General features: G+C 40.2%; 1 protein-coding gene across 9 annotated transcripts in view; it reads right to left on the bottom strand.

The window, feature by feature from the left end:
* The window catches only part of JHY (junctional cadherin complex regulator), a 72,285-nt gene that overhangs the window by 46,153 nt on the left and 7,727 nt on the right, over positions 1-18,405 (bottom strand). For 8 of the 9 annotated variants that reach the window (XM_033204345.1, XM_033204346.1, XM_033204340.1 and 5 more), the window contains one exon: positions 4,651-5,170. In XM_033204345.1, the coding sequence (XP_033060236.1) occupies positions 4,651-5,170 (520 nt within the window). Of the gene's footprint in view, positions 1-3,201; positions 3,918-4,650; positions 5,171-18,405 lie in introns of those variants that run through there. The other variant, XM_033204349.1, reaches the window with a different exon arrangement.

The following is an 18,405-nucleotide window of genomic DNA, read 5'->3' as shown; positions in this document are numbered from 1 at the left end:
AGCTGAGATCGTGCCACTGCACTTCAGCCTGGGCAACAGAGTGAGACCCTGTCTCAAACAAAAAACAAAACAAAACAAACCAAGAGCCTCCACACTTGGTACCCGAGTTTCCCGCCTCCTACCCACAAATCAACTGAATAATCCTCTTAGCCATGGAAAACATCAATGCTCTGTAGATAATGACTTACACAACTTTGACTTTTAGATTTTGATAAAACCTTTGTGTTCTCTGTTCTAGCCCCTTGCTCATCAGAGGGTGGTCCATGGACCAGCAGCCTTGCATCTCCAGGGAACTTGTTAGAAAAGCACACTCTGCATCTCACCCCAGACCTACTGGATCACAATCTGTATTTTAACAAGAGGCTAAAGTGGTTCATAAGCATTTTAAATTGTGAGAAGCAAAAGATCACTGGTTCTCAAAGTGTAGGCCTGATAGCAGCAGCAGTATCACCTGGGACCATGCAGAAACTTCAGATCCCTGGGTCCCACCCTACACCTGCTGAATCAGAAATGTGGGGGATGAGGTCCAGCAAGATTTTAAAATAAGCCCTCCAGATGATTCTGGTGGTGCACGCTAATGTTTGGGAACCACTGCTCTAGATCGGTGATTCTCAATCTTGGCTAAATATTGGAATCACCTGGGGAGTGTGGCGGACTCCCCATAGAGTGCAGCCCAGATGAGCTGAATTGCAATTTCAGTGGTTCATCCAGGGAATCAATATTTTTTAAATTCTCCAGGTGATTCCAGTGTGAAACCAAGGCTGAGAACTACTGCTCTAGTCTGGAACAATGCTTCTCAAACCTGGCTTCACATTAGAAATACTCAAGGAGCTTTATGAAAAACAAAAAAGAAAAACTGATGCTCAGGTTCTCAGAGATTTAAATTGGTCTGAGTGAGGCCAAAAAAAATGACTTTTTTTTTTTTTTTTTGAGACGGAGGTCCTCTTGTTGCCCAGTCTAGAGTGCAATGGCGTGATCTCGGCTCACTGCAACCTCCGCCTCCCCGGGTTCAAGTGATTCTCCTGCCTCAGCCTCCCAAGTAGCTGGGATTACAGGCATGCTCCACTAAGCCAGGCTAATTTTGTATTTTTAGTAGAGATGGGATTTCTCCATGTTGGTCAGGCTGGTCTCGTACTCCTGACTTCAGGTGATCTGTCCACCTCGGCCTCCCAAAGTGCTGGGATTACAGGCATGAGCCACGGCACCTGGCCAAAACAAATCACTTTAAAAAATTCTCAGGTGATTCTGATATCCAGCCAGGTTTGCAAACTACTGCTCTAGAAATGACATTCCCCCCATATAAACTTCAAGTTATAATAAAGAGTAGACAGTTTGGAGGTGATGGAAGAGATACATTTTTAATTTCCCTTATGTTTACTCAGCCTTTTCAGTGTATTAGGCTGGTGACTATGAAGATTAAAAATGAGCACAAACCCTGGCTCCTGCCCATAGGGAACATATAATCTGTATCAGGAGAAGAGACACACACACGTCTACATATGAATAATGGTTCAAAAACAACAAAAAAAACCCCATCATTTAATGCTACTGACTAGAATTCACTAAATCACATATATCATTATGTCACTGTTAGGTCAAATTCATTTCTATTCTTTTAAAATAATAGGAAGCCAGGTCAGTGATGCACACCTATAGTCCCAGCCACTCAGGTGTCTGAGGCAGGAGGACCACTTTAGCCCAGGAGTTCAAGGCTGCAGGGTGTGAGGATCGAATCTTGCATAGCAACTACACTCCAGCAATATAGCAAGACCCCGTCTCAAAAAAATAATAGGAGTAATCTCTTAAAAAAAAATAGGAGCGGCCAGACACAGTGGCTCATACCTGTAATCCCAGCACATTGGGAGGCCGAGGCAGGCAGATCTCAAGGTCAGGAGATTGAGACCATCCTGGGTAACACGGTGAAACCCCGTCTCTACCAAAAATACAAAAAATTAGCTGGGTGTGGTGGCGGGTGCCTGTAGTCCCAGCTACTGGGGAGGCTGAGGCAGGAGAATGGCATGAACCCAGGAGGCGGAGCTTGCAGTGAGCCAGATTGCGCCACTGCACTCCAGCCTGGGTGACAAAGCGAGACTCCATCTCAAAAAAATATATATATATATAATAATAGGAGCAAGAAGTACATATATGTTGGAAAATGGTAAAGGGAAAATTTTAAATACAATTAGCCTTTAGATATTTGAACTTGGAGAAAGTGTTGGGAAAAGTCAATGGCCCCTTCAGAGAGTAATATAAGAACTTAAAGAAACTTTCCTCCACGGCACAAAGAAAAGAAAATTAAGCTGCGGAATCACTGACAATTAATACTCCCTAATATTGTTTAGTAAATTAACTTATAACTACTAACAAAACTAGCGATTAATAAATCAACAATTAAAGAGTTCACAATAAATATTTCTCCCTTTTATTATTGGAAATAGAACTATTTCTTTTGACCTCAGACGAAAAAGAGAGTTTCTAAATGAAGAAAAACCCCAAATGTTCTCCTTCCAGATCAGCTTCTTTTGAGAACACTTTTTAGTAATGAAAAATATTGTCCTAGTTTGAGATAAATTACTGGCTATAAACATTTTTCAGGCCAGGCATGGTGGCTCATGCCTGTAATCCCAACACTCTGGGAGCCAAGGTAAGAGGATCATTTGAGCCCAGGAGTTTGAGGTCAGCCTGGGCAACATGATGAAATCCCCATCTCTATAAAGACATTTAAAAACAAACTTAGCTAGATGTGGTGGTGCATGCCTGTGTTCCCAGCTACTTGCCGAGGCTGAGGCAGGAGGACTGCTTGAGCCCAGGAGGTTGAGGTTATAGTGAGCTATGATCGTGCCATTGCACTCCAGCTTGGGTGAAAGGCCAGACCCTGTCTCAATAGAAATTTTTTTTCAAAGATATTGGACTGTTGAATTTATTTACATTTTTAAATGAGCAATCAAGCAAAATTCAAAATTTCATGTAAGTGTTATGGAACAAGAGTATATTAACATCTAAAATTGGGTAAAAATACTAAAAATTGCTTGAATTCACCTAGTTTTTAAACTATTTCAGCTAGATATACTACACCTATTTCATTTAATTATTAGTACAATGGCAAAGATGTGACATAATTCTTTTTTTGAATTTTATTTTTATTTTTTAATTAAAGTATTTTTAAGCCCACATCTCACCAGACGTCATTCTTTATTTTTATTTATTTATTTATTTTGAGATAGAGTCTCACTCTATGACCCAGGCTGGAGTGCAGTGGTGCCATCTCAGCTCACTGCAAGCTCCGCCTCCCCGGTTCAAGTGATTCTTGTGCCTCAGCCTCCCGAGTAGCTGGGATTACAGGTATGCATCACCACACCTGGCTAATTTTTGTATTTTTGGTATAAATGGGTTTCACCATGTCGGCCAGGCTGGTCTTGAACTCCTGGCCTCAAGTGATCCTCCCACCTCGACCTCCCAAAGTACTGGGATTACAGGCATGAGCCAACACGCCACCAGACATAATTCTTTAAAACAAAAAAAGGGAGTCTCTGAATAAAAACCACAAATGTTCATCTACTTCATCTACTTTGTTCTGTTAGAAAATGCTTAGAGGTTAGAACAGGTTAGAGTATGTTAAAAAAAAAAACCAATTGGGATTTGGAATAGGTCTAAGGGCAACCACATTTAACATAATAACCTCTCCTTTGTATTTGAAAAATGACCTCACGTTAGCAGGTGATAAATATCAAGCTCTTTTTCCAGTAAGAGTGGTGGACTCTACCTTTCTAACCCCATTCTTGTCCTGTATCCCTGGACATACCCATAGGGGGTGGGCGGATAAGATCTTTACGTACACCTGTGAAATAGAACTAAGTTTACTGGCTCCAAAAGGTTTTGAATCCATCATGTGGGAGAGAATTTACTCTTAAAATGACCTGATGAGGAAGAGAAGGCATTTATTACTGTCCCAATTTTATAAATAAAGCGACTAATGTTTAATTATATCATATCATTTACACAGGACAATAACAAATGATGTGATTTTCAATGGGGTTTATAGAAACATCTGAAGATTGAAAAAAAAAAAAAAAACCCCACCTTATGTTGTACCCTACCCTCTCCCCGACCACCCAATATGTATACACAATTTGAGTTGAGAATCGCTTCTGTATGTGAGCCGGGGCACGTTCCACGTTAACCAGAATGTGCTGGGGCATTTAACAGGGTTGAAAACCTCTGCTGCGGTGGTAACAAAGGTAATCAACACAGGGAATCAAATGCTTAAGTTCTATATTTTGTCATTTGGAAAATGCAGTTTTAAGAAGTTCTAGATTTCTTTGAATGGAGAATTTTGGATATAATAACTGACATAGTAATGGACTTATAATTACTTATAGTAATTATAGCAATTTTGGATATAATAATTGACATAGCAATAATTGACTTGTAGCAATTACACTGTAAACCATTGGTGGCTTTTGTTTTGGTCATAAGAATTTGTGGAATAAATATAAACATAAACATACAGGGTATGCTGTGGAAGCATTTGTTTTACCCAGCTAGGTGGCTGCTATCGTCATCCTAAAGGAAGTGGTATGTAGACATTTCAAACAAACGCAACTGCTAGTTTAATGTTCCAGAAGATATCTTAAAGTAGCCACTACGTACCTGTTCTGGATAAGATTCCCCTCTTTTTTTATTGTGAAGTTGAAGATAAGAGTCCATTTTAGGGGTGGGTAATCCCAAAGTGAGCTTGTTTTTTTCCACAAAATGTTGTTTGGACTTCCTTCGCCGAGGGCCATGTGATCCCGGCAGGAAAACCTCGTTATGTGAACCTGAGCTCTTCCCGTACTGAGAAAGGCTGCTCGACTTCTCCTCCAGGTCATTGTCGCTCAGCTCTGAAAACGGCTTGCTGCGAAGGCCACCATGCTCATAGTTTGGGCTTAAAAATTCACTACCAAGCAAAGAAGCTGCACTCTGTGGACTCTCTTTCTGCTCGCCTTTTCCCCCGGAGAGTTCCACCGACGTCTCTTGGGAAGGGTAGAGGGGAGCCAAAGGCAGATTTTCTAAAGAGCTGTCCGGGGACTCTGGCAACGCTTCCACAGACAGCAGCTGACCTTCCTCCTTCTTACTCTTCCAGTTCGGGTCATAGCGGAGGTCTGAATATTTGTCTTCTATTGGTTGTTGCCTGCCCAAGGCAGAAGAGAAATGTCAAGTCCTTAATTAAAATAAATTCACTCCTTATAGTCAGTTGATCATTTTATTTGAAATCAACCTCAGTCTTTCTCCTATAGTTTTCCTTTTATTATCTGTATGTTAAACACAAATCACAGCAGGGTGCAGTGGCTCATACCTGTAATCCCAACACTTTGGGAAGCCGAGGCAGGAGGATCGCTTGAAGCAAGGAGTTCAAAGCCAGCCTGGGCAACACACTGAGACTCCATCTTTGCAACAAACTTTTTAAAAAAATTAGCTGGGTATGGTATAGTACCTGTAGTCCCAGCTACTCAGGAGGCTGAGGAGGGAGGATTGCTTGAGCTAAGGAGTTAGCGGCTACAGTGAGCTATAATCATGACACTGCACTCCAGCCTGGGAGACAGCGTGAGACCCTGTCTCTTAAAATAAATTAATTAATTAATAAACATAAAGACAGATCCCAGGCCCCAATTAGACCCACACACTACACATAAGGGCGCAAGGCCTTAATTGTCCAAGTTCATTGAAATACGGAATAAAAATGGGGGATAATTTAAGTGTCAGAAAACAACTGAAAAACAAATGTCTATAATGTTAAACCAATAATCACTGTGGTTCAATGAATGCAATTACTTATGTACAAGAACAATGACTCAGTATTTTAGCTGGTGAAGATAAAACTGTGTTTCACACTTTGGCTGGTAATACATTTCATACACTGACTAACAATGTTCTGGTCAAGGACAAGCCACATGTATGACTGAGGTCCTATGATACTGTAATAAAGCTGAAAAATTCCTGTCATCTAGTGACGCTGTAGTCCGCGGAATATCATAGTACAACGTGTTGCTCATTATGTTTGTGGTGCTGCTGATACAAACAAATCTACTGCACTGCTAGTCCTGTAAAAGTATAGCACATACAATTATATACAGCACATAATCCTTGATAATGATAATCAACAACTATGTTACTGTCTTTTGTATTTACTATATGATATGGTTTGGATCTGTGTCTCCACTCAAATCTCATGTCAAACTGTAATCCCCAATGTTGGAGGTAGAGCCTGGTAGGAGGTGATTAGATCATGGGGACAGAGTTCTCATGAATGGCTTAGCACCATCCACCCTTGGTACTGAGTAGTGAGGGAGTTATGGTGAGATCTGGTTGGTTAAGAGTGTATAACAGCTTCCCACCCTCTCTCGGTCCTGCTCTGCTATAAGAGGCCTGCTCCCCCTTTGCCTTTGCCATGATTGTAAGTTTCCTGAGGTTTCCTTAGAAGCCAAGCGGATGCCAGAATCATACTTCCTGTAGAGCCTGCGGAACTGTGAGTCAGTTAAACTTCGTTTTTAAAATAAATTACCCAGTCTCACTCAGGTATTTCTTTGTAGCAATGCAAGAACAGGCTAATACACTATAGTATCCTTTTTTTTTTGAGACAAGTCTTGCTCTGTCGCTCAGGCTGGAGTGCAGTGGTGTGATCTTGGCTGGCTGCAACCTCTGCCTCCCGGGTTCAAGTGATGCTCGTGCCTCAGCCTCCAGAGTACCTGGGATTACAAGTGTATGTTAACATGCCTGGCTAATTTTTGTATTTTTTAAATTTTTAGTAGAGACAGGGTTTTGCCATGCTGGCCAGGCTGGTCTTGACCTCCTAGCCTCCTGTGATCCACCCGCCTCAGATTCCCAAAGTTTTGGGATTACAGGCGTGAGTCACTGTACCCAGTCACTACACTATATTTTTTATCATTATTTTAGAGTGCAGTCTTACTTATTTTTTAAACAGTTAACTGTGAAACAGCCTCAGGCAGGTCCTTCAGGAGGGATTGCAGAAGAAGGCCTTGTTATCCTAGGAGATGATAGCTCCATGTGTGTTACTGTCCCTGAAGACTTTCCAGTGAGACAGGGTATGGACAGGCAAGACAGTGACATTGATGATCCTAACCCTGTGTGGGCCTAGACTAATACGTGTGTTGGTGTCTCCGTTTTTAACAAAAAAGTTTAAAAAGTAAAAAAAAAAAAAAAGAAAAAAAAAAGCTTACAGATAAGGATATAAAGAAGTTTTATACAGCTGTACAATGTATTTGTGTTTTAAGCTGTGTTATTACAAAAGAGTGAAAAAGTCAAAAAAAATTAAAAGTGCCTAAAGTAAAAAAGTTACAGTAGCTAAGGTCAATTTATTAATGAAGAAATATTTTTTTAAATAAATTTAGAGGAGTTTAAGTGTTCAGTATTTCTGAAGTCCACAGTAGCTTACAGTAATGTCCTAGGCCTTGAAATTTGCTGCCCGCTCACGTACTGCCTCACCTAGAGAAACGTACAGTCCTACAACCTCCATTCATGGTGAGTGCCTATATAGGTGTACCATTTAAAAAACTTTTATGCTGTATATTTACTGTACCTTTTCTATGTTTAGATGCACAAATACCACTGTATTACAATTCCATACAGTGTTTAGTACAGTAACACATTGTACAAATTATGTGTAGTAGGCTGTACTATCTAGGTTTGTATAAGTACACTATGATGTTCCCACAATGCTGAAACCACCTAACCACAAATTTCTCAGACCGTACCCCTGTCATCAGGCAATGCATCACTGTATAGACATCTGGCTATTTAGAAAGAGAACTGTGAATTGTTGCCTAGACAACATTTGCTTTGGACTGCTCCTTTTTGGGGGAAAGCAAGGCTTTATCTTGACTGAATACCTATATAGGTTCATTCTTCTTTTCAGTGATTTTGCTTTTCACTTCATTTTGCCTTTGTAGAGTGTATCTAATGTACTACAGAAAGATCCCCGAGGCTTCAAATCAGACCAGATCACGGCTCACTGAAAGGTTCATAGCCTCTTGGCTGTCAGCTATGCACACGTAGCTCAGTCGACAGTCAGAATGCACTGGACACTGCAGGAGGGGCCTATCTGAAGAAAAGGTTAAGCAGACGGTCCTGCCTGAGAAAAACGAAAGAGCCTATAATCAGTTCATGTGACCCAAAATAAAGTCTTCCTTTTCCCCATGACAATCTCAATTTGTACAGCACCCCCAGTCTTAACAACAACAACAAAAAATAATAAGCTGGTAATATGGCATATTTAATGGCCTCTTTGATCTTCAAAAAGCTAAATGGGAGAGATTTTCCATCCTTGAGTACAGTAGATGCAACCCTCTAATCAAAAAGAAAATGTAAATCACCTAGGCTTTTTATGCTATTTGATATTCCCGTTTACAGAGGACATAATTGTATGCTGGGTAAACAAACTAATGGTCCCCCCTAATGTTAATTTACTTTTCTTAATGTGGACCCGGGTTTCTTTGATTTGATGTAAAGCAAAAACTGGAGCAAAAAGCCAAAACTGTCACGCCTTGCTGAATTGTCACTTTGAATTTTTTAGGTCACATATTGTGATGAGGAACTTCTTGAAATAAGTGGCTCCTCCTTTTCCAACAAGAGAAGAGACATGCTCTTCTCCTTCAGCAAAATGGGAATGGTCCACATTTGTTAGAAAATGGGACGCCCAACCCCTCCCTGCCCTGCAGGGTCACCTGCCTCTGGGGCTTTGACGGGCAGGTTTCTCCCAAGTGATGTACTGTCCTAGGAACTCACGGTGTTTCCTGTCCCTGCCTTTCACTTGACCCTTAAGCATCATAGGGCAGGGATATGAATTGTACTGAATTAAACATAAGTTTCAACTGTGGTTGTTTAGGTGGGGAAGAAAGCTCAATTATTATCTTCAAGTAAATACAGATTTTTTTGTAAAGAAAGGTGCTATTTTCCCATATTTATGCTGTGCTGAAAGAAAAAAACTGAATTTAACTTTCTTAATTCATTTGCTCATTCATTGATTCAGCAGGTACTTATTTATTGAGCCCTTATGAAGCTATAGGAATAGTGGTAGATGGTGAAGCGGCGGGCGCACAGCCTAGTAGGGGATACAGACCAGGAAACAGTAATTGACACTTTGGAGTGATGTGTGCTCTGATGAGGAGCACCGGGCCACCAGGACTCAGAGGGACATCCAGTCCTATCTTGGGAGGTCAGGGAAAGCCTTCTGGAGGAAGTGCCAGCGTAGCTCAGAGCTAAGGCTAAGAAGGGCAGGAAGCCTATGCTAGCCTGAGGGAACAGCATGTAAAAAGGAGTGAAGGCAGAGACAATGTGGTGCTTTCATAGAACAAAGTCTGTGTGGACAAAATGGAGGGTGAGACGAGGGCAGGTTGAGGAGCACAGCTCAAGGGTAAGCAAAGGTCAGATCTCGAGGGACGTTGCAAACTCCTGAAGCACCTCGGGCTTAACAAAATTAACCAGAGAGTTAATTAGAAAGCAAAGATTTTAGTAAGATGTAAATACATTTGGACAGCCAAAGTGAGGAGTTTCCGGAAGGGATTATCTACAGAGGCTATGAAGTCCTTTTTGGAAAGCTTAGAACAGGTAATCCTCTACTTTGTACTGTTTAGAGCAGGGCTGACCACCTTTCACAGGTGACAACACTGGGGATCACTGTTCTGTTACTCACCCAGGAGTGAGATGTGGAAAGAGAGCACATGTTACTGTTTGATGATCTAGGGAATGTTTGTCGTGAGTCTTCAGGTTTATTTCCTTGGAACAATGTTGAGGGAAGTACTATTATTACCCCCATTTAACAGATGAGGAAACTGAGGCTTAGAGGGCTTATGTACCTCTCCCAAGGTCACAGAGCCTGGCAGTCTGCTCTGGATCGGGCTCCTGCACATCATGTTGCATTGTATCCTGCTGCTATTCCCATAGGTGACAGTGAAGAAAGTGGGTTGCGGTGTCTGCCTTATGTGAATCAACGAATGGATCAGCCAGTCAACAGATATGCACGGAGCACCTCCCTACATACAGGCAGAATCTTAGGTACAGAAGGTACAGCAGCAAGGAAAACAGAAGCAGGCTGCTGGATCTTACTCTTCAATGAGGAGGACAGGCTTTATGCACCAACTGTAATACAGAAATCAACTAATGAATTAGATGCGTAAAGAAATACAGGACGTTATGGGTATTTAAAACAGGAGAATGTGACTTATCACAAAAGTATTTTAGCCTCTTATTTCCACATTCAGTTGCTAGATGATATTGCAAAGTCCATTCCAACTCCATTGTTCTATGATCCTGTGATAGACTCATGAAAAAATAAATAACTGAGTAATGCCCACTGTTTTTAAAAATTAGGTAGTCTTCAGTTCAAAGAAATAGATTTCCTGGTTTCCATCTCTGCAGTTATGCACTCCTACTGGTCATGGTATTTAACCAGTGTCAGCTGATAAGGACATAGTTTCCACAGTCATGACTATAGGCCTCCTTCCATCATATGTAATATTGTGGTGCTTTGTTTCTCTGTATGATAATATGGATTATTTTGGTTCTGAGAAATGGTACAGCAGAGCAGCTAAGAACAAGGGTCCTAGACTACCTGCATTCATTTCCTGGTGCCACAAGATTATGTGAATGTGGGCAAGTTATTTAACTTCTGTGCCTCAGTTTCCTCATCAATAAAATGGGGATAATAGTACTGGCCAGGTGTGGTGGCTCATGTCTGTAGTCCCAGAAATTTGAGAGGTCCAGGCAAAGGGATCACTTGAGGCCAAGAGTTTGAGACCAGCCTGAGCAACAGAGACCCCCGTCTCTGTAAAAAAATAAAATAAAACCAATTAGCCAGGTACTGTGGTATGCGCCTGTAGTCCCAGCTACTCGGGGGGCTGGGGCAGGAGGATGGTTTAGCCCAGGAGGTCGAACCTTCAGTGAGCCATGACTGTGCCACTGCACTCCAGCTTAGGCAACACAGCGACACGCTGTCTCAATAAAAATAAATAAATTAAAAAAAAATAACAGTACCTACCTCACAGTGTTATTGAGAGGATTATGCAAATTAATATATCTAAATGCAGCCAGGCATGGTGGCTCATGTCTGTAATGCCAGCACTTTGAGAGGCCGAGGTGGGTGGATCACAAGGTCAGGAGTTTGAGATCAGCCTGATTAACATGGTGAAACCCCGTCTCCACTAAAAACACAAAAATTAGCCGGGCATGGTGGCGCGTTTCTGTAATCCCAGCTACTCAGGAGGCTGAGGCAGAAGAATCGCTTGAACCCGGGAGGCGGAGGGTGCAGTGTGCCAAGATTGTGCCATTGCACTCCAGCCTGGGCGACAGAATGAGACTGTCTAAAAAATAAATAAAAAATAAAAAAATAGAAATCTAAATGCATGGAACTGTGTCCCTGGCACACAGTAAGGACTCCATGAGGACTGGCTGTAGAAGCACGTGTCAGACAGCTCCAGCACTAGCCTTGCTTGCTGTGCATCACATTCAGTCCCTGTGACATAACACCGTTGTTGTGTATTATGCTTCTGGTGATGGATCTCAAGGGATTTTTCTCTTTAAAACTCCACTTTTAAAAATGTTTAATCACGACTTAGGCACAGTGGAGAATGGCCAAACCACAGTTTAGGGAATGGGATTAAGAAACGTCAGGCCGGGCGCGGTGGCTCAAGCCTGTAATCCCAGCACTTTGGGAGGCCGAGACGGGCGGATCATGAGGTCAGGAGATCGAGACCATCCTGGCTAACATGGTGAAACCCTGTCTCTACTAAAAATACAAAAAACTAGCCGGGCGACGTGGCGGGCGCCTGTAGTCCCAGCTACTCGGGAGGCTGAGGCAGGAGAATGGCATGAACCCGGGAGGCGGAGCTTGCAGTGAGCTGAGATCCGGCCACTGCACTCCAGCCTGGGTGACAGAGCGAAACTCCGTCTCAAAAAAAAAAAAAAAAAAAAAAAAAAAAAAAAAAAAAAAAAAGAAACGTCAGTACTTTCACATGATGAAACATTTGAACAATTGCTGAAAGATGATGAATAAGGTAAAACTCAGAGAATTAAATTATTTTAGACCTTCTGAAAAAGCTGTAATTTCTAGCCTCAGCAAATTTCCTTTTTTCTGAGACAGAGTCTCACTCTGTTGCCCAGGTTGGAGTGCAGTGGTACGATCTTGGCTCACTGCAACCTCAGCCACTTGGGTTCAAGCCAAATTTCCATTCTTAAATGGCTGTAGAAGCAATATCACCCACTAAAGAAAAGACGGATGTTTTAAGTGGAACCTAGAAAAGTACAAAGGATTTAGAAACACACTAGAGGAAATGAGTTGCCTGGCTGAGAAAAGTGTTTTTGAATCAGAGAAACTCTAAGAATGTGTATATATAAGGGTAAAGCCTGAAGATGTGGCTCTTATAAGAGTTTTAATTATGTTGCACCATTTACACCTGAAAAGACTATCTTACAACATCCCCTTTCTCCCCTTTCTGGATGGAAACCATATGTGGAGACAAATAGGTGGTTATGTTTTGCAAAATCATGAACCTGGAAAGCTGTAATACTTCACAGAAACAAATCTAATGGTCAAAATAGAACATGATACTGAAGAACCCCATTGTACTGAGCTTGTGTGCTTGGAAGTTCCATTGTGTTTGTGGTCCAGGTCAACACACTGGGACAAAATGAGTGTGAAGTGCCCTTTCATCAGTAATCATCTGCACACAAAACATGCACCTCTTTTCCTCCCCATTTGATGGAAAGGTTACACAGAAAACGAGTACACAACTCTTTTGTTACTGTTCAGACAGCAGATGCAGGGTCTGCTCTTCAGATTCCTAGGTTAGAAATGGAGGCAGCGAGGAAGGGAGTGGGGGACGGTTTCACATGCATATGCCATGATATTTGCTGGCTTTAATGGACCATGTTTGAGTACTTACTGTGATAACTTCAAACAAAATAAAATAAAATCTCCATTTAATGAAGAGCTTCATATTCAACATTGTATTCAATCAAAAAATTACTAAAATTAGAGCATGTTTCTAGTACAATTAACATCCTTTGCACTCACAATAAAATATTCAATAACTGGCCATTTTGCCTGTTGAGGAGGTGAATAAAAGCATTGCTATTAATCATTTAGCTGTTATTTATTTGTCACTTCATTTTAAGTAGGCAGTTAAATTGAAACTGCACGTTATTATTGATTTAGGTTTAATTTAATCCTTTTAAACAGAATAATTATTCCCAATTTATATGCCATTAAATCTTTTATGCATACAAACAGCAAATTCAATTTTTGTTTAAGTGTAAAGTTTTTAATGCTTCTTTAAGGAACTATAAAACTGATCATTGCTTCCAAGGATTTCTGAATTCTATGTTCGCCTTAATCTTCTTATCAACAGCTTTTAAGTAAACAAAATGAAATAAATCCGAAAGATTAAAAATTCACTTTTGTAAATATGAAATAAAACGGTTCCACAAATATACTGAAATGCTTTGTGAAGGTTATTTGCAATCCAGAAAATTTTATTCAATGCAGGCATTTATTTTGCTAAGAATTTAAGCGTTTGAATAGAAAAAAGGATGATTTAATGAAATGAAGGTCAAATACTGTCTATAGAAACACACTAAAGGGGCTGGATTGTTATTTAGTGAATTTTATTTATAAAAATACACAATTTGGATAATTCCAACCGAAGTCCTTTTTTTTCTCTTTGATAACAGATTTGTGACTGCAAAACACCAGATATTTCTCCTGGGTTCTTAATAGTACCAGTCTTGATTCAAGAACAATCTGTGAGTTAAATGAAAATTATCTAAAGAAGACATGTTTGTAATTGCAATGTAAAATTCTAGTACCTCACTTCTATTAAGATTATGTCATGTGAAACCAAGGCTGCATCTTCACAAGGGAAATGCTATATGACACAGTATTTAGAAACATAATTCCTCTCATTCAATGAGAGTTTACAGTGCTCATGCCAGACATTTTCTAAGGAAGGCTCGAGTGTTTTTTTTCATTCTCCAAAATAATAGCTAAGAGACAGAGACCTAGATTTATAAAATGTGCAGGTTCTTACACTTTCTTTAGGTAGAGTTTCTTCTTCTTCTTCTTTTTATGTTTTTGTTTTGTTTTGTTTTGTTTTGTTTTGTTTTTTGTTGGCTTTTTGAGATGAAGTCTTGCTCTGTCCCCAGGCTGGAGTGCAATGGTGCCATCTTGGCTTACTGCAACTTCTGCCTCCTGGGTTCAAGCGATTCCTGTGCCTAAGCCTCCTGAATAGCTGGGATTACAGGCCCGGCTAATTTTTGTATTTTTAGTAGAGACGGGGTTTCACTATATTGGCCAGGCTGGTCTCGAACTCCTGACCTCAAATGATCTGCCTGCCTCAGCCTCCCAAAGTGCTGGGATTATAAACGTAAGCCACCATGCCCAGCCAAGTTTCTTATATTTTAAATGCCAGATTTAGCAGCATTAAAATTGCAAGGCAGCTGTGATATCATAAGGCAATGGAGTGGTCTTGACACCTGGGTTCTAGTCCAAGTTTTGCCACTAACCCGTCATGTGAGCGTGGTCAAGTCTTTCCACCACTCTAGTTCTTGGGTTCCTTCTCCGTACAATAAATAAAGGGAATTGGCTGATCTTTATGAGCCCTAACAATTCTAATAATCCATTACTTTATTAGTTGGATTGGGCCTATCAGGCAAAACCTAGCAATATATGGAAGTGTTGGGAAAATCATTTATTTTTAATTCCATATATTAAAAAATTACATTAAAGTTTTCTATATTTTCAAACTTGTCAGGGAGTAGAAATAAACAAAAAGGCAAAGGTTATGAATTAAAGCATCCCTTTAGTAATTTTGTTACAATCTTCTTGATCCTCTTGATAAACTCACAGCATTGTACATCATTTAAATTTGAATAAATCACACTCTGTGAGGTTTTGAACTCACTATGTATGTGCTTATTTTAACACAATAATGCATCCTAGTTTTGAAATAACCTAGAAAGGAACTAGTGGTTCTCTCTGGGGCAACAAGCCTCAGGAGTCACTATGGCGTTAGCATTTCTGGCGGGGACTCAGCCTTTAATAGCCACAATTCATGCCCGTGCACACCCTTTACTTCCCTCTATCTGCTCATCTGTTACGATGGCACCATGCCTGCTCTGAGGAGCGTGTCGGGGTTTAACTAAAGCATAGTTTGTGAGTAAATGAATGAACAGAAAACAGAAATGACTAATACCTAACAAAAAGTCACTCCTCTGATATAACTATTCCCATGTGATCAGTAACAAATAAGTGTTGTAGCTACTCCCAGAGGACTGCATGGAAACTTCTAGAACATGGCAGGTAGTGTAATGTATTGGAAGAGGCTGGCAAAACAATGGCCTTAAATTGAAAATCTAATAAAAAGCAACAGAAAAAAACGTGGATGAATGTTGCTAGAAATCAATGGGAATGAAAGTTGACTGCTGAAAGCTCCTAGAATGTTCTCAATAGTCCTAGCATATTAGACCTAACTTCAGATGCTTCTTTAATCTCCTACCCAGTATGAAAAACATCTCTACACCACCTATGGAGAGACAGTAGTCTAGTCTCAGCCTAAATATTCCCGATGCATTCTACAAAACAGCCTGGGAAATTTGGAGGAAATGAAAATCCTGAGTTTTGGTCTTCCCTAAGTCTTTCTCTACCTGTGGTCTCTTTTGGTTATCCAGTGCCACTCTTCAAGCCCTAGAAGTCATCATTCAATATTTCACCTGACTTTCGTATTATTAATCAGAAACAACACACATGAAAGCATCTGAGATTAACAATTATATACAACAATAAAAATGCAGATTATTGTCTGGGCACGGTGGCTCATGCCTGTAACCCCAGCACTTTGGGTGGCCAAGGTGGGCAGATCACAAGGTCAGGAGATCAAGACCATTCCGGCTAACACGGTGAAATCCTGTCTCTACTAAAAATACAAAAAATTAGCCAGGCATGGTGGCATGCGCCTGTAGCCCCAGTTACTTGGGAGGCTGAGGCAGGAGAATTGCTTGAACCTGGGAGGTGGAGGTTGCAGTGAGCCAAGATCACCCCACTGCGCTTCAGCCTGGGCAACAGTGCAAGACTCCATCTCAAAAAAAAAAAAAAAATGCAGATTATTAGGAGTCCCTTTTTTTCACTTTCAGACAATTCTGAATACTCAGTTTAGTAATTCCTCATGTGCCTATCTCCCTCCTATTAATTTCTAACACAAGGTGGTTTCTTAGACAGAATATGGGCCCTTTTGTGGAGGTTATGGTCTGAGGTGATCAGAGAGGAAAGCACTGCAGACCTCACTGCATGAAAACATGTTTCCCAGGACAAGTGCCGAAGAATATGGCTACCATGAACTCCCAGCCCAAAGGAAAATATAATTAATGTCTATCTACTCTAAGGACACAATATCCTCTAAAAATGTTTATTACTTTCCTAAAGTTTATCATTTTACATGCATATTTACTCTGGCCTCAGTTTAATCTGTATTGAAATTGTCATAGTTTTAAGATAGTGAAATAGAATCCTTTATCAGCTCAATCCTTGATTACCTATCTAGATACGTGTAATTAGTGGCTCAGACTTTGGCGTTTGGAGAGAGGTCAATTTAATTTCCGTTTCTACTATCTAGTAACTACATATACCTCTACAGCTCTCCGATCCTCAGTTCCTTATCTGCAAAATGGGGATAATAATGCCTATCCAAGAGGCTCTTGTAAGGATAAATGAGATTGTATATATAAAGCAAAGAGTTTTACAAATGGTAGCTAATTATATAAATATTCCTGTTAATAAGACCTTATTAAACACACATATAAAATACTGTATGGCTGCTCTCTGATTTTTTTTTAATATACAAGGTTTCAGAAGTCCCCACGACTGAAGAGGTTGTTTCTAATGCTCTAGGAATTACACAGATCTCTTTCTTCGTGAGTGCTGAGTGTCATAAGGCCAGTTCTGGAGTGGGGTTTAAGGATTATCATGTGAAGATCCCCTCTCCACTCTTCATTTATTCGCTACAGTCAATGCGGCTCCAAATTCCATTAAGTAAAAGGTTTTCTCTCATCCATATACATTGAACTATGGCTTGACTTTGGTCAGATACAAGGGAATAATTGCTTTGAGGAGGTTCTAGTAACATCAAAACACAAGTGCAGGACTCAAGTGATTTGTCAGGCAGCTTTTAAAATTATTGATTATAAAAGCAAGAAGAAAGAAATTTTCCTTGGTTTTAAGGCAAGCTTTGTGTGTGTATGTGTGGTTTTTTTTTTGAACTACAATTCCCAGAATGCCATCTACTTTATAGAAATAAAAGCCTACTTGAATTTCATATTGAGAGTCTGAGATCAATTTCCTTGTCTCTTTCATGGCTCATAAACTACTCAGATCCAAGCAAGAGTATGCCTAGGAGGGCTTCGAAGACTAACATGAGGCAGGGAAAGGGACCAATAATGAAACGCTCACCTGAATAATATTTTCGAGGCATTATTTGTCTAAATGCTTCCGTTCTGTTTTCCTTTTTACTGGAAAACTGGTTATCCTATAATGTTCAGTGTATGAAGCACTATATAGCCAAACAATGACTAGGGCGATAACCTATTCTAACCCGAGGGTTTATAGTTCATCATTAAAAAAGTCCAAGGCAGATCAATCTGGGGAAAACAGCGTTATCTGAGGATCTCCGAATCAGAACCAAGAATCTAACCATAATTTTGATTTTTATAAGCATTATTCTTACTTTGAACTATATTAGATGGTATTTAAACTGTACTTTCGTAAGAACAAGGGTTAAACTCAGGTCCCCGAGCACTGGACAAAAGGAAGAAAAACCCAACAACTGGGGAAATGAGGTCACTTAATGGATCCTTCCTTGGTTTCTTCATCTTAAAAACACAGACAAAAATACCTATCCATTGCAAAAGATTTTTCCTTTCCAGTGGCCCCATTTCTATAACTAAAACTACTCCCATTTATTACCTAGGAGACTATAAATCTCTTAGAGCCAGCATAAAAACAAGGTTTGGAGCCGTGGAGTCAGACTGCCTGAGTTTTCTCCTCCACTACTCACTAGATGCAACAAATGGGCATAATATAAACTTTTAAAGCCTCATTTGCAATCTTCAAAATGGGATCATGATAGCATCTACCACAGCTGCAATAAAGATTAAATGAGATAATACATGTAAAGTGTTTAGCACAAATGGGCTCATGATATGCGTTCTATAAATGCTAGCTGTTGTTATAGGAACCCTTAATCTTTGGCTTCTCTTATTCCTTCAGTCCTCATATCTAATCTGTCACCCAACCCTATCAATTATTTCATTTATAAAATGTGTTCGTTTTGTTTGGAAAAAAAACAAACAAAAAAACAAACTGGG

This window comes from Trachypithecus francoisi, unplaced genomic scaffold (genome assembly GCF_009764315.1).
Source record: "Trachypithecus francoisi isolate TF-2019V2 unplaced genomic scaffold, Tfra_2.0 Lachesis_group8, whole genome shotgun sequence".
NCBI classification, from domain to species: Eukaryota; Metazoa; Chordata; class Mammalia; order Primates; family Cercopithecidae; genus Trachypithecus; species Trachypithecus francoisi.
Note: the sequence above shows the minus strand (reverse complement) of the source record. Positions and strands in the feature narration are given on the sequence as shown.